This window comes from Biomphalaria glabrata, chromosome 8 (assembly GCF_947242115.1).
Source record: "Biomphalaria glabrata chromosome 8, xgBioGlab47.1, whole genome shotgun sequence".
Classification (NCBI taxonomy): domain Eukaryota; kingdom Metazoa; phylum Mollusca; class Gastropoda; family Planorbidae; genus Biomphalaria; species Biomphalaria glabrata.
Window position 1 is genome coordinate 7,526,907 of NC_074718.1, and position 25,936 is coordinate 7,552,842.

The 25,936-nt window shown below is 36.9% G+C and overlaps 1 protein-coding gene across 1 annotated transcript; it reads left to right on the forward strand.

Annotated features, from left to right (window-relative positions):
- Positions 1–5,134: 5,134 nt before the first annotated feature.
- Positions 5,135–25,024, forward strand: LOC106078065 (alpha-amylase-like). The gene is made up of 14 exons (XM_056037884.1): positions 5,135–5,339; positions 7,926–8,068; positions 12,018–12,172; positions 13,837–14,007; positions 14,829–15,018; positions 15,203–15,311; positions 17,189–17,349; positions 18,005–18,192; positions 19,167–19,324; positions 19,596–19,721; positions 21,029–21,280; positions 22,436–22,524; positions 23,158–23,306; positions 24,675–25,024. The coding sequence occupies exons 1-14, from the start codon at positions 5,300–5,302 to the stop codon at positions 24,913–24,915; spliced, it is 2,172 nt and encodes a 723-aa protein (XP_055893859.1). The 5' UTR covers positions 5,135–5,299; the 3' UTR covers positions 24,916–25,024.
- The last annotated feature ends 912 nt before the right edge of the window (positions 25,025–25,936 follow it).

A 25,936-nucleotide genomic window follows, 5' to 3' on the forward strand; every position in this document is an offset into this window, starting at 1 on the left:
TTACTTTATGTAAATATATTTCTGTGCATTCAGAAGTTATAACTGATGACCAGAAAGCAATTGTATAATAGGGATTCTTCACCTCATCTTCGCTTATCTCTTAGTCTATTGAACCGTTGGGGCATCACTCAAGATATGTCGACCGCCTATATCCATTCCTCTCTGTCTTTTGCCTTAGTTAGAGCCTTTTTAAATGTCGGACCGGTTCATTCTTTTATGTTGTCTTCCCATTATTTTCTCTGTCTGCCTCTTCTTTTTTCCTGGTACTGATCCCTGAAGGAAGGTCTTAGCGAGCTCTGAGGACCTTGTGATGTGGCCATAGGGTTGTTTTTTTTTTTACAGTGGTTAGCGAGTCATCGTCGGTTCCAATAGCTGTATATCCTTTATATTTACGCGTCAAGAGGGTTTAAAAAAAAAAAGGTTAAACAGGTGTATAACTATTAATCTCGAACATTGTGACGAAGTCAAAGTATAATGATTTAAGACCTTCACAAAAAATGGAATTTAATACGAATGTCTACAAAAGATTCATTTTATATTCAATACACTACTATTATTTTTGTTAATGATTACTATGCTAACACCAAGGTATTAACCATATTCTCTCAATCAGTAGAGAATAGTGAACTGCTATTAGTTGAGGAATCAAAGATCTTTAACGATGTTTATCAATAATAAACGAATATATGAAGTAAAACAAGTATATCTATTTACGATTAAAAACAAAACAAAGGCTTATGAAACGAACTTTTATTAACGTAGTAGTATCAACAAAGCTTACATAATGCTATAACTGTGGTAGCGGCTCTCCCGTAGGCGTAACCATACGTGTCTCAGTCAAAACAGATGGACCTACGCAAGTGCTATGAGAGAGGTCCACCGTAACGAGGGGAGACCCTTCAAGTATAAAATACTAAGATGCTTAACACTCTGTCAAAGTGGGGGGGGGGGGGGGTTCGTATGTGTGAATGAGGTCAATTTAGTCTCGAAGCCGTTTTCACGGTTCTCCGACAGTCAGGACAGAGGTCAGACTAAATGTAAAACTAGTGACACTTAGGTGTGTAGTTTGCAAGGCGACTCTTTCCACATAGGTCGAGGAAGGCACATAAGATGTATTAGCGTCTAGTTGCTGGGACGGCCCTAACAATTGTGGGGCCCTTTGCGAAACTGATTGTGCTGGGCCCAATCTGTGTATTGATAAGGATAATAAGTGAAAATTAAAATTTTGTGTTCGAAAATAAATTCGTCTTTGCATTTTATTAATTTAGATCTATACTTATAGGCCAGTCACTCTTATAGAAAATAAAGTAATGGAACTTCCGGTTTTGGTTAACATTCGCCATATTGTTGCATTTTTATTAAATGAAAGCTGACTATGCCTTTTTATATCGCGTAGGATTGGCGTTTTCTGTATTGAATGACACCCAAAAACGACAAATTTGTCTATTTTTCTAGAGTTTTCCCGGATATTGGAAAATCAGGTGGCTGCCTGTTATAAGTTATAATGGTAAATTTAATAATTTACAACTAGATTTAGCGCTGGGCATATGAACGTGCGGCCGTATAGGTTGCAGTGGCCTAAAGCCGACCCTGTCTTGTTGTAGTTGTGCCATGCAAGCACTGGGAGCGAATCGTCGTAGTTGGCTTTTAGAGATGTATGTCGTTTGTGAGAAAACAAAATAGTAACATGTAAGAAGTAGTTCTAAGGAGCCAGGCCTAACCAGGGTAAGATAATGTTTCTATTAGTTTTAGTGTTAGAAAGTAGTTGGCTTTTAGATAATTATAAATGTGTTCATTTAGTAGTAGCAAGTTGTTATTGGTATTCTGCTAATGTTTAGATTCACAGTCGGTAGAGATCAGCCGGTAGAGGCATCAGTCGGTAGAGGCATCAGTCGGTAGAGGCATCAGCCGGTAGAGGCATCAGCCACTAGAGAAAGCTTGTAAAGTAATAGCCTGAATCAATTTAGCGTTGGGAGCGTGGTCAAGAGGCCAAGTACGCTTAAACTTGGCTTGGCTACCTTTGAAAGGGACTCAAGTTTCGACACCCGACCCGAGAAGAGTTGTGCTTACTGAGCACTTAAGGGGCGCCTACTCCCAGATACACCCCCCCCCCGGCTGGTCCAGAAATGAGATTCCACCAAAGCTCTCTGAGCATGCTATAAGCATGAAAGTAGCGCTATGTAGAAGCCATAATTTATTTTTAGCGATTATAGCGGCCACATGAACAAATTCAGTAGTTGGCACCAGACGACTTGGACAGCGGTACTGAACTCCAGAGCAGCTTGGGACGCCGGTTTCAGTGCAGGGAGCGGATTTGGTGTTTAAATCAGCATTTCTATTTCATGCGGCCCATAAATTATATATTTACTGATGGACATCCAATTCTAGGTCTACCTGTCCTCGAAATCATTATGTTAAGTTTGATAATGTATCGATAGCTGTACACATGCATAAGAGAATACTGTAAAACCTTTAATATTTAAATTCGTGCGTTAGTGACATTCATGCGGCACTTATCTTATAAAATACAGACGTGATGTCAAATATGAAGATGATTACTGTAGTCCTACCGGCCCATTTGGGTACCGGCCCACCGAGAATTCGCCCGAATGCCCATATAGCCAGTCCGCCCCTGTTACAGTACATAGAGGAGGGTGTAGATGTTGTAAATGTGTTTGAATCGATTAACCCGGTCTTCACAGTAGCTTGGCCCCCATGAAATACTTGACCAATGGGAATGACTTCTTGCATATATCATTAATTAGATGATTATTTAATAACATCTGAACTCAAACTGGACAATATCTTCATAACAAACAGTGCATTGAATAAGTATGAACGTTAGCAATGCACAACTATTAATAATGTCAACCGGTCAGACAATACGACCACGCCTGCAACACCTTTGCCCCGCAGACGTCTATTTGGTCTGGAAGGAAGGTCGTGATAGTTTAAACTTCATGGCTTCTGAAAATTTTGAAAGCTATCTGCTCTCCTTTCCAAACAGATGATCCATGGGAGGGTTTTCGGGGATTGCACAAACTCTCTATGTAATCGTGTGTAATAAATGAAGAAACAAATCATACGCTTGTGAATCACTAATGATCCTACATTTGAACCTAAATCCATTATAAAACCTAGAATCTGACCCTAGGTTTTTAATTTTTATAGTGTATTAACTGTTATCGAAATTGATTTTCGGCTCAAAGCATTTGGCCGATTAATGTGAAATTAGGGAGCATGTTTAGACATTAAAAGATATTATGAGAAAAAAACATAAAAGTGTGTGGTATTAAACTCGAAACGGGTTATGTCTCACGCATAGTGTATAATTAATACACTATAGATCTAGACTTCTGTTTTACAACTCTCAAGATCTAATCTACATCTATATCTACTTCTAGATCTAGATGCAATCTATATTAGATTTACGTAAAAATAATTGCATAATTAACAGTTGCCAACATCTCGTACTATCTCCACCGCAAATAATTATTTTGCTTTTTTTCCTGAACTGATTCCCATGCCAACTGCTCTAGCTGCAGCATCCAATTTTGAGGTAAGATCCTGTACCTGGTCTGCATTTTCTCCAATTTGGTCTTTAACATCTGCAAACCTTAGATTTACGTTCAAGCTAGGAGTAAATCCTTCTAGAGTTTCCATCACACTATGCTCCAGAAATTAGTAAAAAAGAGCTTGAGAGGGAATACACTTCTTGCCACACTCCTAAATATCTAGGCGTCATCATAGATAACGAGCTCTCATGGGAAGACCACCTTGGAACTCTGGCAAAGAAAACAGCCCAGAGACTATTCTTTTCTATACAAACTCAATAGCTTTAAACTAAAAAAAAGGAGATCCTAGATAATTTTTACGGCGCGACTATGCAGAATCTGTCAACATACGGAATAACTTGTTGGCAGGGCAACGCTGCATCTACACTGTTGCTCCGCCTAGAAAACATCATAAAAAGGGCATCAAAAATCACACGCACAGCAATACCATATTTAAATGAACTTTATGATCAAAAATGTCTTAGGAAAATCGGAAAAAATCTTGGAAGAAAACAGCCACCCGCTCCATCATAACTACGTCAAGTCGTCACGAAGTGGGCGACTACTGTCAATCAAGAGCGTTACAAAAACTCGTTCGTACCTCACTCGGTCAGACTATATCAACGCCACTCGGTTGTGTCTGTTCTACTAATGTGTATGTTTATGTTGTGTTGTCTTTATATGAAAGAAGAGTCCTAGTAATGACAACAAATTTCCATAAGGATCAGTAAAGCAGTCTTAGTCTTAGTCTTATGGGAAATAACTACTGTAAACCAACAGTTCAATTTAAACATTATATTATAATAAGAAGATTACATAGAGAGTTTGTGTTATGATAGACAACACACACACACACACACACACAAACACAATATGCAATAATTTGTAACACCTTATTGTACAAATAAATGATCATGCCTAACAAACTGGACAGTATTAAGTATTAACTCCCTCCCCCGCAAAGAGCAACTCAGAACAGGACACACACCTCTTTTAAATCACCATTTTAACAAAATAAATCCCACACATCTACTACTTTGTATGTGCTAACGCATATGCTACGCATAAAACATATCCTCCCTGTATGCCCCTTCCTAATCCACCTTAGGCAGACTACCAGCCCCACTACCACTTCAGCCCAACATAACCAACACCCTGTACGGCAGTGCTGAACAGCTGAAGAAAACAGCACATTATTTTTCCTTGGCACAGTCTGCAAAAGAGATCAGAGCAAATAGCTGGCTAGAAGAAGCAGTAACACCTTATCTGTATTCTGTCATTTCCCATGATACAGAGCTGCCTACAGAGAAGTAGCTTGCCCCCCCCCCCCCTTTTTTTTTATCGATACAGCAAGCGCTTGTAGGATATCAATAGCCAGCCATCCCGTCTGTTGACCGTCTGTTACGACATTTTAGTAGTCAGTAAAGTAAAGCGGGTCACTGGTTCATACTTTAAGGGACAACACTGTTAGAAGGGAGATGATCCCGGCCTTTTCCGATTCAGAGTGAGACATGCTACCTTATCCGTAAACCACATTTTTTTTTAGCATCCACAAAAAGAAAATTGTGATTAGTATTTTGGCCCTAATCTATTTGTTTCTGATCGTCTAGGTACTGAAGAAAAAAAAATTAGGAGTTTTAGGTCTTTTATCTCAATATGACCAAACTCAGACCCAGATTCTTATCTTCGAATCTATTATAGTTTACATAGACTGTGTCTTGAGTTTAGTTTGAAACAACATCATCATGGATGAACTTATTTCTTTTTTCTTAATGCTTCAAATTTGTAAGTATTTGTTTTTCAAAAGAAGAAATAATTAGCCTGAATCTTGTCTCAGACTGATATTAGATGAAGTATAAGATAAATGAGTTAATCATGATTATAAGTATAAACAAAAGAGTGCTACAGGAGTAAAGAAATGTTATACAGTCATTATTGTATTTTTTTTAATTACTGTTATAAAACCGGTTATCAAATTATGCATTACATTGTTTAATGTGTTTAACGAGTGGTTGTTTATATCAGTCATGCCCAACCTAATTCGACCTGCGGACCATTTTAATTTCCGACACTCGAGTCGCTGGCCGAATAACCGAAAATGTACAAAAACGAAATGAAATTGATCTGAAACAATTTAATTAGAAACTTGTGGATCTAGTACATTAATTAATGGGATATTGGAAGTTTATCTATTTTTTACACGTCAGAGAATGGTTTCATTTCTTGTTATACAATGTGAACAACATTGTAGCTAGCTAGCCAACGACTCATTTTCTGGTCTCTTTTTGGTAAACCAAGGATCTTCCCAGGGCTAATCGTTGTTTAACAATCTTGTATTCGCGACTCAAATCAAGAAAGCGTTATATTTGATTTATAATTTGTTTATATGTTTGTTTTTTTTTGTTGTTGTTTTTTTAAACAGCCAGGCTTCACAAAACAAATATGTTGGCTTATTATCATGTTCAGCAAGAAGAGTAAAAATCTATTCACTTTTCCTGATAGATTCTAATTCATAGTCCACTTTTAGTTTCTTCGGGTCTCCCATTTTATAAGACTATACATTTTAAATGTCATTGTACCAATCCATTAAAGAAAAAGTCGGAGCCAAAACATATGTAAAGATACTTTTTCCATTTTTTTATTATTTTTTTTTTAAATTAAAAAAATTAAGATAGGGAATTTTCTACACTTGGTACTAATATTTCGGCGGGCCGGGTAAAACCACATCCCGGGCCGGATCTGAGGGACGTATTTTTGGGCATCAATTGTCTTTACGTATAGCTTAACTCTTTTGCAAAACTCTGCGCCTGAATATCCCAAAGATATGTTGTCATGAAGAGCTGCCGCTAATATTGCTGTCACGGTGGATGTAGGGGTTCATATGTTGTGGTATTTCCAGAACCTAAATCTAATGACCCAGACAGTGTCTGCCGCAGACCTTTGTTTTCCTGAAGAAATATCAGAATATCATTTTATATTTTACGAAATAGCGACAATTTCATCATTCAATTCAAAATCAAAAAAAGTTGAACACACTGCATTAAAACACATTATTAGTTATTTTAATCACATATTTACAAAAGCAGACTGAACATGAAGCTTATTGATTGGTATCATTTATTGTTTTTTTCGTGTATGTTAATTACCTCTTACAACTAGTTTCTCAAAAAGACAATACAGATAGATCTATTAGAAAGATCCTTTTTACACTCTATTGTATATTTTTAGTTCTAACGGAAAATTACTGTTGTTTCTTGAAACGTAAACAGATTGCTCGTTATTAACACAATTAAAACAACCTTGACACTTATTCTTACGTGACAATTGTGTTTCAAGGACATGGGTGAGCGAGATATGCTTTCGAAAGGTCAGAATCTAGAATGTTAAGGCCCTGTGCAGATTGCCAACGGTGTTTTAATTATTATCTTATCTTAAACAACTCTTAAACTTACACAAAGAGAAAATTTCGGACCGGAAGATCAGCATTTCATTGAAGGATCAAGACTGGAGAACTTTCAACCCAACATCCGGTTTGTTTCTATATATTTAAGATTTACTTGTCTATATAATATACTCTATACACACATTTATAAAAATCATCATACACATAATCAAACGCAAATAAACACTTCAGCATCAAACAAAATAGAGACATGGGATCACACGTTTTGCGTGCGTTTTCTTTTTTTCCCTTTGCTGTCTTCAGAAAACGTGACTGTAATTATTTATTTTAACTTTTGTTATATTTTGTTTTCGTGAGTCGGATGCTACTACAGAATTGAACCCTGGCCCAAACATCCAGAAGGACGGCCAGGGATCGAGGCGGTCAGGATTCAAACGAGACGTCAATCCAGAGCGCACACCACAGAACCAGGAAGTCTTTATTTCCGATGACCATAAGTCTCCGTCCGAAAACGCTATAAAGATCTACCCCAATCGCCTTTTCTGGCGTTGAGCAAAGCAGCTGAAATACGATGGTTATAAGAGAGGCAGATGGAGAACTTTCACAAAAACACACATTTGAAGCCTAATGACAAGCCATTGCCGAAGACAGGCGCAGAAAACGTATAAAAACAAACTAATAAGAACCCTATCTGAACCTGAACCCTGTCTGAACCCTGCCTGAACCCTGTCTGAACCATGTCTGAACCATGTCTGAACCCTGTCTGAACCCTGTCTGAACCCTGTCTGAACCCTGTCTGACAACGGCTATGTCTGAATCAAATGGTGCCAAATATTCAGGTCTCACCTGGTTTTGCGTAGACAAGTGAAACACTGCACTCATCCTAAATCCCCAGGATCGACTATAATGCTGAACAGATTAAAGCGTATATAATTCTTTTTTTAAATTTTACCTTGTGTATATTTTAGTGGTAGTTGGTGGTGTGGCGCCCTACCATGACCCTCACTGTGGCGGCAAACAGGTCATCGTCCACCTGTTTGAATGGAAGTGGACAGACATTGCCAAGGAATGTGAGAGATTCCTGGGACCCAAAGGTTACTGTGGTGTACAGGTAAAATACAGAATTTTTTTTTCATAGCTAAGCCCAATGTTCATAGTCATAATAATAATTTATAATTATTTCCTCATTATGGATTCAGGATTTTTTAAAAGAACAAAAAAAAACTGTAATAATAAATGGCTCCAAATCAACACCAATAATATTTAACTCTGGTAGAACTCAAGGAACAGTCTTAGGCCCACTACTGTTTCTAATCTACATAAACGACCTACAAAATTTGCATTGGTTCAGGATCAAGTGTCAGATTATTTGCAGACGATTGCATAATATATAGAACAATTAAAACGAAACAAGATACAGATATTTTACAAAGAGAATCAGAGGAATTACAGAAAAAAAGGGGAATCAAATTGGAGCAAGTCTTTCCACCCTTACAAAATGTCGACTAATAAGAGGAACCCAAAACTAAAACAAATACAATCTACTTCGTTTATTCATGATTAACCAGTCACATAGGCTAAAGACTCAAAATATCTAGGTGTGATAATAAATGAAAAGTTATCATGGAATTCCCACAGTAATGAAATTATTTAAAACAATCAAGCACAACATTAGGGTTTATTGAAAGTTTTATTTTACAAATCAAACAAAAACATAAAATTAACATGCTATTTAACTTTAGTCTGGCCAATATTAGAATTTACATCCTCTGTTTGGGATTCCTCAACTTAAGAAAACATTAGGAAACTAGATTAAAATAGAGCATTGATATTTGTAGTTTTTGAATTTCCACATTCGATTAGACACTTCAGGGCAGAAGAATAAAAAGTAAAGTAACTATAATACATAAAACACTAAACCATAACTTACAAATAGAAAAAAATAAATTTATTAAATACTCAGAAAGATACAAAGATGGCTATATTTCTTCTATCCCATACGCTACAACAAATTCATACAAGCGCTCCTTCTTCCCTAGAGGTCAGGCCCAAAATGAGCTTATAGGTTATTTCCCTAGCGTTGGGCGCAATGATCTTATTATTAAGATATTAGAGAATGGAATGGGTTGCCTGAATCAGCCTAGAAAATTAATAACTTAGCAGAGTTAAAGTCATTGATTAAAACGCATGGCTAGATTAACACATGAATCGCGTATGACGCAATTATCTTCCTTTTTGGAGTAACGTCTGTATATAACGTCTATAACAGGGGTTCTCAAAATGTGGGTCGCGACCCCTTGGAGATCGAATGACTATTTGCCAGGGGTCGCCTAAGACCATCGAAAATTGTCTTCTCTTCTATTGCTGTATGTGTGTGTGTTGGGGGGGGGATGTCGCGGCAGAGTGGGGGATTGTAAAAAGGGGTCGCCGAGCATAAAAGGTTGAGAACCGCTGGTCTATAAGAAGACAGTATTATCAGGGTCTCACGAGACAATCAAAATGAAGGACTATTGGGTATGAAGGGATGACAGTGATAGTTTAGACTCCCTAGTTTCTGAACATTTTGACACTAATCCTTCCACCTGCACTACATTCAAAACAGATAATCCATGGCTGGGACTTTCGGATTCTGAATCTGAACTTGTGTTTTACACGAACTACATACACACTTATGACTAGCACGACAGCTGTAAATACATTCACTCAGATCCTATCTTTCAACCTAAATCAACCTAGATTCTGACCCGGGGCCATTAATGTCGTATGCACCGGACATCGTTTTTTTTTTAAAATTATGTATTAATTGTTAATGGATTTTGTTTATCTCATTAAGCAGAATATATATTATTATTATTGTTTTAATATAATATTCGGGTATATATAATTAATTTTCTTTTTGGGCTTGCCGTTGTTGTTTTTACGTAGTTCAGGATTTCTAAAGTTAAATAAATTGTTATTAAGTCAACATGACACAGTTGTACGTATTTTTTTAAAATAGGAAACCTCAGAATTTGCGCTATTCAATTTTAGCTTTATCATCATAGGAATCCTTGGGCCTTAGGCCTCTTTTTTGCCTCTTTTTGGGGCTTTATATGCTTCTTTTATGGGCCCTCTTGCCTCTTTTGTGGGCTTTTAAAAAAAAAAAATTAATATAGTTTTTTATTTGTAAGTTCTCATAATTCACAAGTATTAAATCATAAAAAATTGAAAAGTGATTAACCTGAAAATGTAATAATAGTAATGATAATAGTATTTAATATCAAAGACTTCAACTATTGATACCACTAAAAATTATATAATTGAAAAGCTAGCCTATGTCAGAATAATAAAAATGACGAAAAAAACATTATGAATGTTTAGTATTAAACTCAAAACAGGTTATCTCTGACACACACACACACACAGAGTCTTAATTAATGATTAATTGAATTCAAAACAAAAAAAAAAAAAAAAGATTTCTTACATGACACGCGAAGCTATGCATCAATAGACTCATTATAGAAATCTAGCGACTTGTTTATGTCCCCTTTCCAGTGAAAGCCAATAAGCTTTCTAGTATTAACTGTTTCAGGTAATATTGATCACATTCTGTTTGTTTTTGTTTTTTTTACACTAAACCATAAATGTGTTATCTAGATCACTTACAAAGGCCGCGGGATAAAAATTTTAGACCTAAAGTAAATCTTCTACTGAGGACAGACGTAGACGCGAAAAAAAAATATCTAAATCGACCGCCGGCGGACAATGATTAAGCATGCGGAAAGTGTGGCAAAATATGTAGGTCACAACTGGGGCTGCGTAGCCGCGGGAACATACTGCGTTCCTCAGCACTCTTCAGACTCGAAGACAAGTCTAATAATGTAAATTCTAGTCTATATATACATAAATGTACAGTTCTTTCGTTTAAACATATCTTTTTTTTTAAGTTTTTGTTTTTCACAGAGCTTAAATCAACTCCCTCTGTTTGTCTGTCTGGTAAAAAGTCAGTACATGTTATTTTTCCCACACGCAATATCGAATTAAGCTCATTATTTGCACACATATTTCTTTTACCTGACAACACAAGAATCAATTAAAAATTAACAATTTAGTTAATTAACTATTGTTAATTAATACTGTTTTTTTTTTTTTTTTTTGGGGGGGGGGGTAAATTAAACAAGGGAAAGAAATAGTACTTGACAGATGTGGTGAGGAATCTTGAGCCCTGAGTGAACATTTTCTTTATGAATTAAAAAAACGAGATACCCCTTTATTCTCTCCCTCTTTCCCAACTGGGTCCAGACAAGTATCAGGATCATTTCACACTGAGAAAGCTAAAATCTAAACAAAAACATTTCTATCATACTGATTATATGTCTAGGTCAGTTTTTCCAAATAATTTTACTTAACGGAACATTTCGCCAATTCTGATTATTTAGCTAAACATTTTTTTTTATTTTTTTTTTTTGTAAAGGTTATTTCACATGGTGGCCTAGGGTTCCGCGAAACACAGTTTGAGAGACACTAGTCTAGGTCAATCATGCATGTAATTATCTGACTAAGCCAAACTAATTGATACAATACACTTAATGTAAGCTATGTTTTTTATAAAAAGTATATTTTATTTTTTTCTTGAAAATAAATAATTTTAAACAATTTTCTTGTTTTATTGTAGAACCATTAAAAGTAAAGTAGCAATTATACATATAACACTGAACCATAATCTTCAAATACAAAATCAAAATTTAATAAAATACTCTGAAAGACACAAAGACAAAGGCACACTCCTCGTCCCATATGCTAGGACAAATGTGTACAAATACTCCTTCTTCCCTAGTGCTATTAGAGCATGGAATGGGTTGCCTGAGCTAGCCAGGAAAACCAGTGACTTGGCAGAAATTAAGTCATTGGTTTATATGCATGACTAAATGCATGACGCGTAGGACGTAATCATCTTCTTTTTTGAAGTAACGTCTGTATTATATAAGATAAGATGTAAGTAAGATTAAATGATAATAAAAAAGCTGTAATATATATAATGATTGCACACAAGCTATACACACTTTCTTTTATTTTCGTAGGTGTCGCCTCCTATGGAGCACGCCATGATTACAACAGACGGAGACCGCCCCTGGTGGGAGCGCTACCAGCCCATCAGTTATAAGCTGACCAGTCGTAGCGGTAACGAGGAACAGTTGAAGGACATGGTCCAGAGATGCAAGGCTGTAGGAGTCAGGTAGGAGGTTGTTTTCTATGATGTATAACTATTCATAAAAATATTCAGAAATATTTATAGTCTTAAGTTCACGACGCAACGTTCCATGAACGCTTCACTGAAGGCAACGAGGCAACTCGAAAGAATCTAATTCACCTGTGTACACCTATAAGTGTTTGCTTACAATACAATTCACATATTCAGAGGAATGTTTGCTTGTTTACCTGACTGACAATCGGCTATTTCTTCCAACTAACTATAATTGCCAGTGGCGTTGCAAGGTACCCGTGGGCGGGGGTTCAAGAATATCATGTTGGACCCCCCTCTCCCAGTAGGGCGAATTCAGTTTGTGAGAAAGCAATGTAGAAACCTGAATGTATCGGTACATTTACCAAAAGACATCCCAATGCAAGTAGTGTGTCTTTTTTCCAAAAAAAAAGTAGTAATGTCATTACATTTGATCCAGTAATAGGGTCGTAAAAGTCAATGTTTTTTACACTTTCAAACAGAATTAGCGACTTCAAGGTATTTCATATGAATAAACAAATTTTTTATTTAGTTCTATTTTTTCATTCTACACATTGACATTAAGAAAACAATTCTAGGTGTAAAACAAATAGTCACCATTACAATAAGGGAGTCGCGGTGATAATTCACCTTGCACCCGAACCGATAGTTCCCTGGCTCGAAATCTGGTGAAGACTGGGATTTTTTTAAATGATGCCTCTGAGTCCATCAAGCCCTAATGTGCACCTGACATTGGTTGGGAAAAAGTGAAGGAGTTTGGCCGTTGTGCTGCCCACGTGTCCTAATCGTTAACCATAATTTTGGAACCATGACAAAGAGGTGAGGGTTAATTTAAAACAAATTCAGATTATGACTGAACATTTTTTATTCTTGTCTGAAAATGTAGAAAAAATAACCTACTAGCACGTGAGAGAGAGAGAGAGTTGTAATTTAGAGGGAGATAATTGTTAATAATTGTTCGTTTAAAATTGACCTGACAAGTCACGGCCCTTTGCATTTTGAGAGAAAAAATAAATTACTATTGAAAATGTTTATACATTAATTTAAGACTAAGACTAAGACTGCTTTAATGATCCTTACGGAAATTTGTTGTGATTACAAGGACTCTTTTGTTATATAAAGACAACACAACAGAAAAATACACATAAATACAACAGACACAACATAAAGAGTTCATACAACTACTACACACAGGCATCTTGGTGCATTTCATGTTCCCTGATCAATGAGTGGCGGTGATAGAGTCTGACCGAGTGAGGTACGAACGAGTTTTTGTACCGCTCCGTTCTTGTTCTGATTGACAGCAGTCGCCCACTTCGCGACGACCTGACATAGTTCTGATGGAGCGGGTGGCCGTTGTCTTCCAAGATTTTTTCGATTTTTCTTAGGCACTTTTGTTCAAAAAGTTCCTTTAAATGTGGTAATGTTGTGAATCTAATTTTTGATGCTTTTTTTAATGATGTTTTCTAGACGTCAAAACATTTTAGACGAGGCGTTGCCTTGCCAACAAGTTATTCCGTATGTTAGCAGATTTTGTATAGTCGCGCCGTAAAAAGTCTCAAGCATCTTCTTGTTTAGTTACCTGTGTCCTCTTGTCTATTATTTGTTTTAATGTAAAATGTCTATGTAAAATAAAGCTCTCGAATTTCTACTAACAGAGTGTACGTTGACGCTGTGGTCAATCACATGGCTGGACTAGGCAGGAAAGGGGTTGGAACAGCAGGAAGCACTTTTGATTCAGACGCCCGAGATTTCCCTGGAGTTCCTTTCACCAAGGACAACTTTAATGACAGGAGTGACTGCCCTTCTGGCGATGGCAATGTTAACAAGTAAGTCATGTCTTTGATAACTGTATTGCTTATCTCTCTGAGACTAGGCTTTCATTTAAGTCATGTGTACATCCATTTTTAAATTGTTTAATTTAATGTCCATGGTGTCAGAAGTGGAATTTAGGAGGTGGCTTTGAGTTGTTCAGTTAAAAATAAGATTTGCTATAGTTACAATTCTGTTTTTGTGGCTTCATGTTGAGATTGACACTGATGATCATATTATTAGATTAAAGTGTTCTTTGTAGTAATATCATATTTAAAAAATATCTAAAAAATGTGTTAACAATCGAAGAATTTTTACAGTTATTTTGTGAAATCAATCCATCTTAACTTCATATAAATCGGCGCTTACAGCAATCTAAAATTTGAGAATCTGATACTTCTGACCCCATGGGATAGTCCCTCTCAATTATCAAGTTTCCCAACACCGCTTCTTAATATAAATCAAATTTCGTTTTTAATTGTTTTTTTATGTGTTGTAATTCACGAGAATATTCTTCATACCCAAATTTCTTTTGTCTATGTCTTTTTGTGTACTCCTTCTTTCCTAGTGCTATTAAAGCATGGAGTGGGTTGCCTGAGTCAGACAGATAAACCAATGACTTGGCAGAATTTAAGTCATTGATTAACATGCATGACTAGATTGACCTAGGAACGCGCGAAGGACGTAATCATCTTTTTTGAAGTAACGCCCGTTTTTCATAAGATATTTCTGGTGTCCATGTTTCTTCTGTCCATGTTTATTCTGTCCATATTTCTTGGGTTCGTGGTTCTCATGTTTTTTACTCTCATGCCCATTTCCTGAAATGCTCATCTTTCAGTTACGGAGATCCCAAGAATGTAAGAAATTGCTACCTTGTTGGCCTGACAGATCTGGACGCGAGCCAGGAATATGTCCAGGACAAGATCAGCGGCTACTTCAATCACTTGATCTCACTTGGTGTGGCTGGATTCCGTGTGGACGCGGCTAAACACATGTGGCCCAAGGATCTGGAGGGTATCCTGGCCAAGGTTTCCTTTTTTTGTTATTTCGTATAAACAAAATAGCACTATTAATACCTAAAGGTAAACATTTTCACTAGTCTACTAAATGACATATAATGGTCCTTATTTTTTATAAATAAACTCGATTTTACAGACTCAATACTTTTTATTTTACAGATTAGAAAATGTATTCTTTTGTATTCTTTGCTAGACCCATGACCTACCAGAAGGAGGTCGACCTTTCTTCTACCACGAGGTGATTGACAGGAATGATGGCGCAATCAAGGTCAACGAATATTTCCACCTGGGCTACGTGACAGGTAAGCTCTATCACCATTATCCAGTATACATCAAGCAACATTTAGAGTATCAGATATCATCTCCTTATTGAAAAAAAAAACGCCAATCAATATTACATTATTTCATTCATTAATCTTGTGTTGGCGTTTATTACAATCAACACACACTATCAACAAACACTGTCAACAAACACTATCAACAAACACTATCAACAGACACTATCAACAAACGCTATTAACAAACACTGTCAACAAACGCTATCAACAAACACTATCAACAAACGCTATCAACAAACGCTATCAACAGACACTATCAACAAACACTATCAACAAACACTATCAACAAACACTATCAACAAACACTATCAACAAACACTATCAACAAACACTATCAACAAAGACTATCAACAAATAGTACTTCAGCAGGAGTGCTTTGATCTTCTATATTTATTCTCTTGCTGTCAAAGTCATTCTTATGCCCATGGCGTCACTCTCCAAGCGGAGTTATTCAGTTACAAGATCCAACATAACAGTTCGAAAGACCTCAAGATTTAACCTCGAATTACTAGGATAGAAAAACATTGAGTTTGTACACATATTAACTCACTCTTTCTGTCTGGCACACAATCTGTACACGTTATTTCCTATTAGCGCATGAAGCTGAAACTTTAAACAACTATTTATTGCTCCTAACAAAATATGGATCTTTTTTAAAAAAATTAAACAACTAGTTAATTAAATAGTACTAATTAATCTTGTATTGAAAAGGTGAAATAAATATTACATCGTTGAGATATATGAATGTAAATATGTTGTTGTTGTTTTTTGAAAGGTTTTTAATTTTTTTTAGTATATTTTATATATTTCTTGTAATTGTATAAACCTGTTGCTTCCATCTCGTTAATTAGAAACAAGAAAAACAAACATCTTGATCTAATTTGTTATCTTCAAATATTCTTAGAGTTTAGATAAACATTCGACATATAAATAAATTATATCTTATATAGCACTACTCTTATATTCATAGCATAGCTCATGATGCCATGGTCCAGTCTCATTTGTGAACCAGTGGGAGGGGGTATCTGGGAGAAGGTTTTTTCGTGCTGCCTTTAGGCGCTCAGTAAACACAACTCTGCTCGAGTCGGGTGCTTCATAGGTAACCAAGCCAAGCGTACTTAGCCTCTCGCCCAAGCATACCACATATGCTATGCGACTGATGCTATAGAACTGATGCATGCAACGTATGATGCATGATCATTTGGATTTTTACAATGAGACTTATACAATGTGACCGATTAAAATTTGAATGATGCAACTGTGACCCGAGAATGCTACTTATACTGGTGTCTCAGTCGTTTCGTGTGTTTTCTAGACAATATATATATATATTACTAACAAGCATGGTTTTATCTATTTTTAAAAATAAACCAAGTTAAGTGTTGTGACACGGTTACTGTGTCTGGTCAACCGTGACACACGGTCAAGTGTTGTGTATCGAGAGTTAGGGGACTTGCGGGAAGTGACGAGTGTGTAAACAAGAAGAGAGGAAGTCATCTAGTGGAGTTGGGTATATGTATGTAACGTTGCCGTGTATATATGTTATGTTGTAATGTTTCACAATTAAAAGGCACTTTAAACGTAAAGGAACTTGTTTCTTCACACTAAGTTACACTTCACATTATTTCACTAAGTATGGCATAACTGTTTATAAAGTCTATTCAACTCATTGAAATCAATTCACAAAATAAATCGATCATTGAAAATGAAGGTATCGTGAAAAAAATAGTTTCATTTTAACACAAGTGTTTTAAAATTGTTCATTATTTTCTTGTAAGTTTTCTTATTTTCTTCTTGAATGTGGAACTTACGCTATTGTTGTGAAATATATTTTTTTCCAGAATTCCGCTACATGCAAAAAGTCAGAGAAGGAGCCAGTGGCGACCTAGGGCGCCTGGGCGCTGTCTACGACCCTGGATGGGGAATGGCTCCACCAGACCAGGCCTTCGTCTTTGTAGACAACCACGACACACAGAGAGGCAACGAGGCCTTGACCTACAAGGTTTGTTTAAAATTAAAACCAGACACGTCATTATTTTAAAACACTATTTTATCCAGTTGTGAAGTGCTGGATTCAATACTAAAATAATCACGTCCGTAATGGAAAGACCCTGGTGAAATACTGAAATAGAATGCGTATTATAGAAAAACCCAGAAAGAATCCAACAAAAGGGAAAACCTCAGATGAAATATTGTAATAGTAGGTGCCTAGGATTGAATGCTTCAAATTTAATGCCCTAGTTGAAATGGAAAGCCCCAGATCAAATATCCCATATGAAATACCTGAAAGAGAAAGCCACGATAGAATGTCCCAGATGGAAATCCAATGGAGTGCAACTGTATCTAGGACAATCTATGACACGCTAAATCCAACCACTCCATCAGTGTAGCTGGGGTGTTTTTTTAGGTGCCGGATTCTTTCCAAAAACTTGGGACCTGAATCTAAAAGCTTAAAGACTTTGTCTAAAAATTTAGGGTCCGTGTCTGAAGTTAGGATATGTGTTTAAAAACCTAGAGTGAGGATCTAAAAACTTAGTGTCTTAGTGTCATTTCCTTAAACGGAAGATTGGAAACTTGCTGACCATTTTCCGAATCACAGACTTTACTAAATTACTACCATCTCGAAGAAAGTAGGTCAAAGATGTTTCTAATTATAGCACGGTGCAGAATACAAGAGAGCTGTGGCCTTCACCTTGGCCTACAACTACGGCTTCACCAGAGTGATGAGCAGTTACTACTTCACGGACAACAGCGCCGGGCCACCTCGTAACGCGGACATGTCCGCTAAAGATGTCATCATCAAGGCGGACGGCACCTGTGACAACGGATGGGTCTGTGAACACAGGTGAACCCGTTCATTAGTCATAAATTAGTCATTCTATGAGTTTTGTCCATCATAGACAGCAAGAATAATAGAATTGGGGGGGGGGGGGGAGCTCTTTCAGTCCATTAACAAGATAAAGAGAAGTTATGGCAGTATTGATTTTTCTTCCTTTTCAAAAGCGTTTTCGTTGGTACTCAACACAAAGTCTACAAACACAAGTCGATCTCTTGTCATTTTACCCACTACTTTTTTAACAAAGCTTACGTCAACTGACACTGTCTGTCTGTCTGTCCGTCTGTCTGTCTGTCTGGTACAACTCTTGTGAACATTATTTCTTCCACTTCCTTTTCTTCGCTAAATTTGACACTTAAAACGATTATAGAGAGACGATTTTGTTGACATTTGTTGCGTTATTCAGATATGCATTGACCAACATTAAGACACACATGTGGAGCACAATTATGACCAAAAAAAAAAGTAATTTGTTATCCGGTATCTTTCATTTGCATGCACCTTTTTAAAAAAAATTTTAATCTTCGCACTTAAGTAATATATTAGGTCTGAATTACAGGTCTACATATGCTCCCATAGTTATGTTATCTCTATCTCAACTCCTTTTGTGTCTGTCTGTCAGGTTAAAAGTTTGTACAGTAATTCCTCCCACACCCATTCTCGGAGCAAGTTGAAACTTTGCACAATTATTCATTGGCGTAGACAAGACATGAATAAATACTAAAATTAAACAATTAATTATTAGTAATTAATTATTTTGTTTAATATTAAATAATTGAAATAACTTTTACTTTATTGAGAGATACAGTTGTAAGTGCGGAGTTCTTACCTTTTGATAAGCTTTATTGTTTTGTTTTTTTAAAAAGGATTTTATGTTCGATTAAAAAAAAACATATTTAATGACTTAGGTTTAAAAATAATAATAATTCCCACCTCCATGCTCACAAACTATCTTCCTATTCTTTGCGTGATCTTGTATTCAGGTGGAAGTCTATCGGTAACATGGCGATGTTCAGGAACGCTGTGGCCGGAACCAGTGTTGACAACTTCAAGTATGAGAACGGGGTATTGTCCTTCAACAGAGGCAACAAAGGATTCTTTGCCATGGGCTCTAACCCATTTAGCATCTCGGTCAATACAGGTAAAGCATTAAGTTATCTTCCCCTGTCTGAATTTAGTTAAACAGTGAGCCCCATGTGTATTTCTCTATCGTATCTAAACAGTTTATACAAGTGAGTTAATTTAATGACAGCCTAACTACTAATATAGTTTTTAAGTCCCAATATAGATCAATTACCCAAAGAGGCAGTGAAAAAAGATTTTTTAAAAAAATATTTGGAGTTTGTATATATTTTCTCCCCCCCCCCCTTTTTTTCTTTCAATCTTTCAATAATGTGGACTTTTCCCCCTAGGCCTTCCGGCTGGAGAGTACTGTGACCTCATTAGTGAATGCGCCCAGAAGATCAGAGTGGACGGAAGTGGACACGCCCAGGTCAGCCCTAAAGATCCAACAGACCCGTTTGTTGCCATCATAACACGTAAGGTTTCATTGTGATTTACTTCTATTTTTTAAACAGTCAAATTATATTCTAGTGTAGCGTGCCGAATAGGAAAGGCAGGGAGCATTTTCCAAAGGCTGCAGCCTATTTGGACAAGCCAAGCCATTGGACTCGAGGCAAAAACACACCTCTCAACACAATCGTCATTCCAACTGCAACATATGCATGTGAGACATGGAAATCATATGTCAAAAATTGTGAAAAGACTAAATGTGGTTAACAAAAATGACCGAGACGGATTTTGGGTGTCAGTTACACAGATCGGGTCTCTAACAAGGAAATCCTTTGCCGAACTGGGAGTCGAACACTTAGTGAGGTTGTGACAGAGCGTCGCATGAGGTTTGCGGGACATGTATTACGACAACATGAACTATGCATACCAAGAGTAGCGATGACAGGAAGGCCAAAACGAGGAAAGCGCAAACAGGGACGTCCTCGTATAACTTGGCGCCACACCTTCATGGAGGAGCTCAGAACAGTGGACACCAGGTGGGAGGAGGCTTCAGACATTGCCAATGACAGATCTTTATGGAGACAGCTTGACGCCCAATGCTCCGAACTGTGTGGGAGGACCTAAGTCTAAGTATTGGCCAAACGTTTTTAAGGAAAAAAAAATGTTAATTACAATTTTATTAATCATTAAGGCTGAAGATATGAAAAGCGTGTGTGTATGAAAGGTGGTGGGGGGGGGGTGAGATGTGTCTAATCCAAGCAAATGTAAATAAAAAGGGTTGCCTGTAGTAAATCCGGCTCTGACTAAACTAACTCTAGACTGTAGAAGCAATATTCTAGTGATATTGATAGATGGGGGGTGACAGTATCACAAAAAGGAAATACCGTTCAGAATTCAAATTAACAATTAAAATATAATCGTTTTGTCCACACACACACACACACACACACACACAAACAGCAACAACCATTTTGATTCGTCAGAGTGCTTAACCCCCCCCTACACCGCCATGTCTATTTGTCTTTTTACTATTACTCAGGGGTGTAGCTAGGGATTGGTGGACCCGGGAAGGGGGGGGGGGCTTGACTTTTTTGGAAGCCCCTGGAATTTGACATTGGACATTATGGCATAAGATAATGACGTGATATTTAATGTCAAAAACACATTTCGGACTCTCATTTGGCCCCCCCCCCCTAAAATGGGGACCGGGTTTTTTTCCAATTTGGTTCCCCCCTTCCCCAACCTAGCTACGCCATTGCTATTACTTGAATGGTTACTTTTTATTATTACATTGTACTATTATTGTTTTACTGTTAATGTTTGACTGTTACAGAAGGGGGAGAGAACATAGTTGTTCCAATCATCCCAGACCAGGGTGTAGACCACAGTGGCGACACCACTGTCCAGACTCAAACCCAGACCAGCCAAGACAATGTTCAGATTACCGTTCCAATCACCACGGCTAAACCTTACGTCCCGACTGGACAGGAAGATTTCCAGAGGACAGTCATCATCATAGAGAGACAGACCAACCCAGGTCAAGATTTGTTCATACGAGGAGGTGTGGACTACGCCAGACGACCAGGTGACCAGCTACCGGTATAGGTGTTATCTTATCTTATAAAATAGAGATGTTACAAAAAAACCGATGATTCTAGGCGTGTTCCTGTGTCAATCCAGTCATGCATGTTAATCAATGCCTTAAATTCTGACAAATTAATTAGTTTTCCTGGCTAACTCAAGCAACCCATTCCATGCTCTAATAGCACTCGTGAAGAAGGAGCTTTTGTGCAAATTTGTTCTAGAATATGGAACGAGGAATGTGCCTTTGTATTCTTTTCACGTCCTCGTATGCAAAGTCAGATTACCAGTTCTTCTACTATTGTTCCGATGCATTTATTTAAACACGATTATCGATTTTCTATCTGCCTCTGCATGAGATTAAATTGATTTAAAGAAATGCATTTTGAAGAAGAGGAAAAAAAAAGACACATTTCCCTTCTAATGATGACCTTAAAGGAATGTCAGAGAACAGAGGAGCAAAGATTGTTCACCGGCAAACTCCAAAAGGCAGGTGCCCCAAAGGCAGACCACGAGCACGGTGGCTTGATGACTTAGGGGCAGATCAAGGAATACTAAAGGTCCAGGCATGGAAACGTATAGCTCGGGATAGATCAGAATGGAGAGATGTGCTAAAGCAGACTATGGGTTGTAGCGCCATTGGGATGGATGGAATGATGACCAATAGTCTCTTATACCAGAGCAATTAAGAAAAAGTTTTCATTTTCATTGTTAAGGATATTCCCATGACCTTATTTGGGATAGGGCAATCAGGGTTACTGCCCCATGACCACCACAAGAGAGGGGGGGGGCTCCAGATTATGCATTTCAGCAAAATCATCAACGAAAAAAGCTCTCAAATTTCTATTTGTTAACGCCTTGTTTTTAATTTATGATTAAATTTAATTTGACTTCTAGAAATTATTTCATTCTTAGTTAAAACATTTTAAATTGTTAGCTATAAATTTTTGAATGACCTGAAGAAAATATTGTTAATTTAATACCGAGTAAAATATAGAAGTTCACATCATATTCCTTTTGTCATTAAATCGAACCTTTAAAATGGACCATAGATATTTCTATTGTTTATAAAATTATAATGGGTGTTAATATTTTTGAATATTACAGTTGTATTCTCCATTAAAGCTAATCAAATTCTATCCATGTCTAATGTGACCAGGTTGTTCAGCAAGTCTTCCAGCAACTTCCAATCCATGCGCCATTCCAATAAAACACATCAACCTCGGGACTACGTCTCATTTCGACAAGGTAACAAGTAGGCCTAGTTCAAACCTTTCAATATATCGTTCTACACATCATGATGTCTGTATATAGGCCTAGTTCAAACCTTTCAATATATTGCTCTATACATCATGATGTCTGTATATAGGCTTAGTTCAAACCTTTCAATATATTGTTGTATACATCATGATGTCTGTATATAGGCCTAGTTCAAAACTTTCAATATATTGTTCTATACATCATGATGTCTGTATATAGGCCTAGTTCAAAACTTTCAATATATTGCTCTATACATCATGATGTCTGTATATAGGCCTAGTTCAAACCTTTCAATATATTGTTCTATACATCATGATTTCTGTATATAGGCCTAGTTCAAAACTTTCAATATATTGCTCTATACATCATGATGTATATAGGCCTAGTTCAAACCTTTCAATATATCGTTCTACACATCATGGTGTCCTAATGTAGGCCTAGTTCAAACCTTTCAATATATGGTTCTTTACATCATGGTGTCTGTATATAGGCCTAGTTCAAACCTTTCAATATATTGCTCTATACATTATGATGTCAGTGTGACTCAGTAGCAAAAGCCACTTAGTTACCTATCAAGGTGCATATAATTCAATAAGTTTAATATCAAAAAACGCTTTTCAGGTCACTGCTTGGTCAGCTGGAGACAATTTCCTGGACTGGAGTGGCCCCGAATCTAGTCAAGGTTCTTATCAAGGCAGGGCCGCTGAAGGCACTCCAGCGGTCTGGTCAACAAACGATAAATCAAATTCAGGCTACAATGATTTGAATACGTAGGTATCAAAGTACAGTTTAACTTAAGCTTTCAATTTGTTTACCATGTAATCTGCAGAGTCTTAACATTAAATATATCAGCATCAAGAGAGACCCGATGTTTTATTTCTTCAGAACATCGATGCACTAGTATTTATATACCGTGATATAAAGGTTGTATAAAATAGTAGAATTTAAATGAGTTTGAGTTTTGAGTTTAGGCACATCGGCACAATTTAGGCCATGTCGTGCCCGTAATCCTTTAAGGATCACTCTCCCTTTATATAACAAGGGCTAAATTCTATTCTAGAAATCTAGAATTTAAATTTCCTTGTGTTAGACATGTGTTAAGTTTGGTAACAATGAAAAAAATTCCAGTAGGCATAATGTTCAATACCACTTTAATTTTAATAAATGTTTTCTAGTGTAGGCTTAGTATATAAAATTTGGCTAAATCCAAACATCAGTACTGTATAGGTGTATTACACTTCAGGAAAAAGGAGAATGCCCTTCTATTCGTAAGCAAGTCCTCCTTACGGCAAGCTTTAGTCATAAAAATGAACATATCCAGATGTTATTCTGTTATTTACAGCAGTGGTATATAAATCAAGGTAGAGAGAGAGAGAGAGAGACCATGCCACATTGGCCACCCATGACCCCTTTATCCCCGGAGATGAAACTCGGGTGTTTCTGCAAAGCGGCTAAAACAACACGGCAGACAACGGTTATGGGCTAACTGTTGCAAACTTTACCGATCCTGAATTAGCTCGACCAGATACTTTCTATTCTGCTTCGGGTCCGGAAGAAATTTAAAAAATTTAAACTAGTAACGGGAGTTATGAATATGTAGTGCTTTCCGAGACAAAATGAGCCCTATACTTATGTATGTATATATAAATGTATATATGTATATATGGCTGTATCGATGAATATTACCAGGAAGAAACAAGTAATAGAAAAAAAGGATACTTAAAAAAAAACAAAGCTTATCAAAGGGAAAGAACCGCAAATTACTGCCATTTATCTGAAAATTACAGGATTTAGCCCCTAATTAATTTAGTTTTAAATGATTAACTACTTGGTTAGTTTTTGGATTGATTAATTTATTGTTATCGACTATGACTAATTGTGTAAAAGTTAAACTTGATCCGAGAACTGGAAATGAGAAAAAAAAAAGATGTCAAAACGCAATAAGGGAATAAATCCATATATAATTTTCCACATCTCTCATTCAGTCCCAGCATTTGTCTCAGAGGTAGAATGTGAGGTAAATGCTTTGTCTAAAATAAAATACGTTAGTGTAATATCAAGTGGGTTGCTTCTTTGGGCGTGTAACCCCAGCGTATATCATGACCTTCTCTGCTTTGACCTAGTAAACTTTGTTTCAGATATGGTCCTCACTACTGGATCATCGACCTTGAGATGGACTGCTCCAGAACGGAGGACAGCTTCTTTGAATTGAAGGCTATCGTCAACGGAGGTTGGGAAAACGACCTCGGGGTGACTCCGGCCTGCACTGGCTTGGGCTCCCAAAGTCCGTCCTTCTCATCCAAGAACCACATTGCAAGATGTGGTTACAAGAATGTGTTTCACTTTAACAACCCAGCCTGTGAGATCACTCCTCTGTAGCCTCTCAATGTTTTGATCTGATTGGAGACTGACTCTGTTTCTTAGACATGTCAATGTCAGACAAGGACACATATGTTAATTCAAACGTATTAAAACAAAATAGATACAACTATTCTGTGTTGTTTTATATACGACGTCAAAATAGATACAACAATTCTTTGTTGTTTTATATACGACGTCATACCATTACTCCTAGAAACTAAGTCGCAATGAGAGTAGCTACATAGATTTCTTCTTCCTTTTCAATTCAACTCCTCTAAAGAAAGTTACAAACTACAAAACGATATATATTAGATTCCGTACAGGTTTTGCATTGACATAGAGAATAAAAGAGGCAATATGAGTGTTTGGAGGAGAGGTCACTGAGTGGTAAAGTGCTTGTCTTCCAAATCGGGGATCCTGGGTTCAATACCTGATGAAGACTTGGCTTCTTTTACTTTCGGAATCTTTCATGAGGCCCCTGAGTTCAGCCACCTTAAATGTTTAGCATTAGTTGAGGAAAAGTAAAGGTGGTTTGGTCGTTGACTTGTTAACCCTGGGACACAGAAACAGATGACTCCTTCACACCATTACTATTATATTATAAATATTACTGTTTGACTAGCACCCCCCTCCCCTCTACAATTTCTTTAGCAATTTATCATCAAGTTTACGATTTTCTTTTATTAAAACTTTATTTTGGTCATTCAAAGAGGGATTCAGCCAGAATGGTTAGTAAATGATTGTTTTTGTGGATTGTTTTCCAGATTATGTTGACCATGTCATTCAAAGCTGCGGACATTATCAATCGATCCAAAACATGATACTGGCCCCAGAACAGCCGTTGAGAATTAAAAAAAAACATATAGAGAGCTGCCTAATAGTGAAACCACGGTGTATTTTATCCTAGATATAGTCTAGGAGGTGTTATCTGAACCCTCCGAAATAACAGAATAATTTAAATTTTGAATAAATTTCGCATCAGATAAAAGCAGCGGTCTAAAATATTCGCCCTTTGATAGATTTAAGACAAATGTAATTA

Coding starts and splice junctions, on each gene's coding strand:
- LOC106078065 (XM_056037884.1), top strand. CDS start 5,300: ATGGATGAACTTATTTCTTTTTTCTTAATGCTTCAAATTT. Junction 14,008..14,828: donor GGCGATGGCAATGTTAACAA/GTAAGTCATGTC, acceptor CTCATCTTTCAG/TTACGGAGATCCCAAGAATG. Junction 23,307..24,674: donor GGCTACAATGATTTGAATAC/GTAGGTATCAAA, acceptor ACTTTGTTTCAG/ATATGGTCCTCACTACTGGA.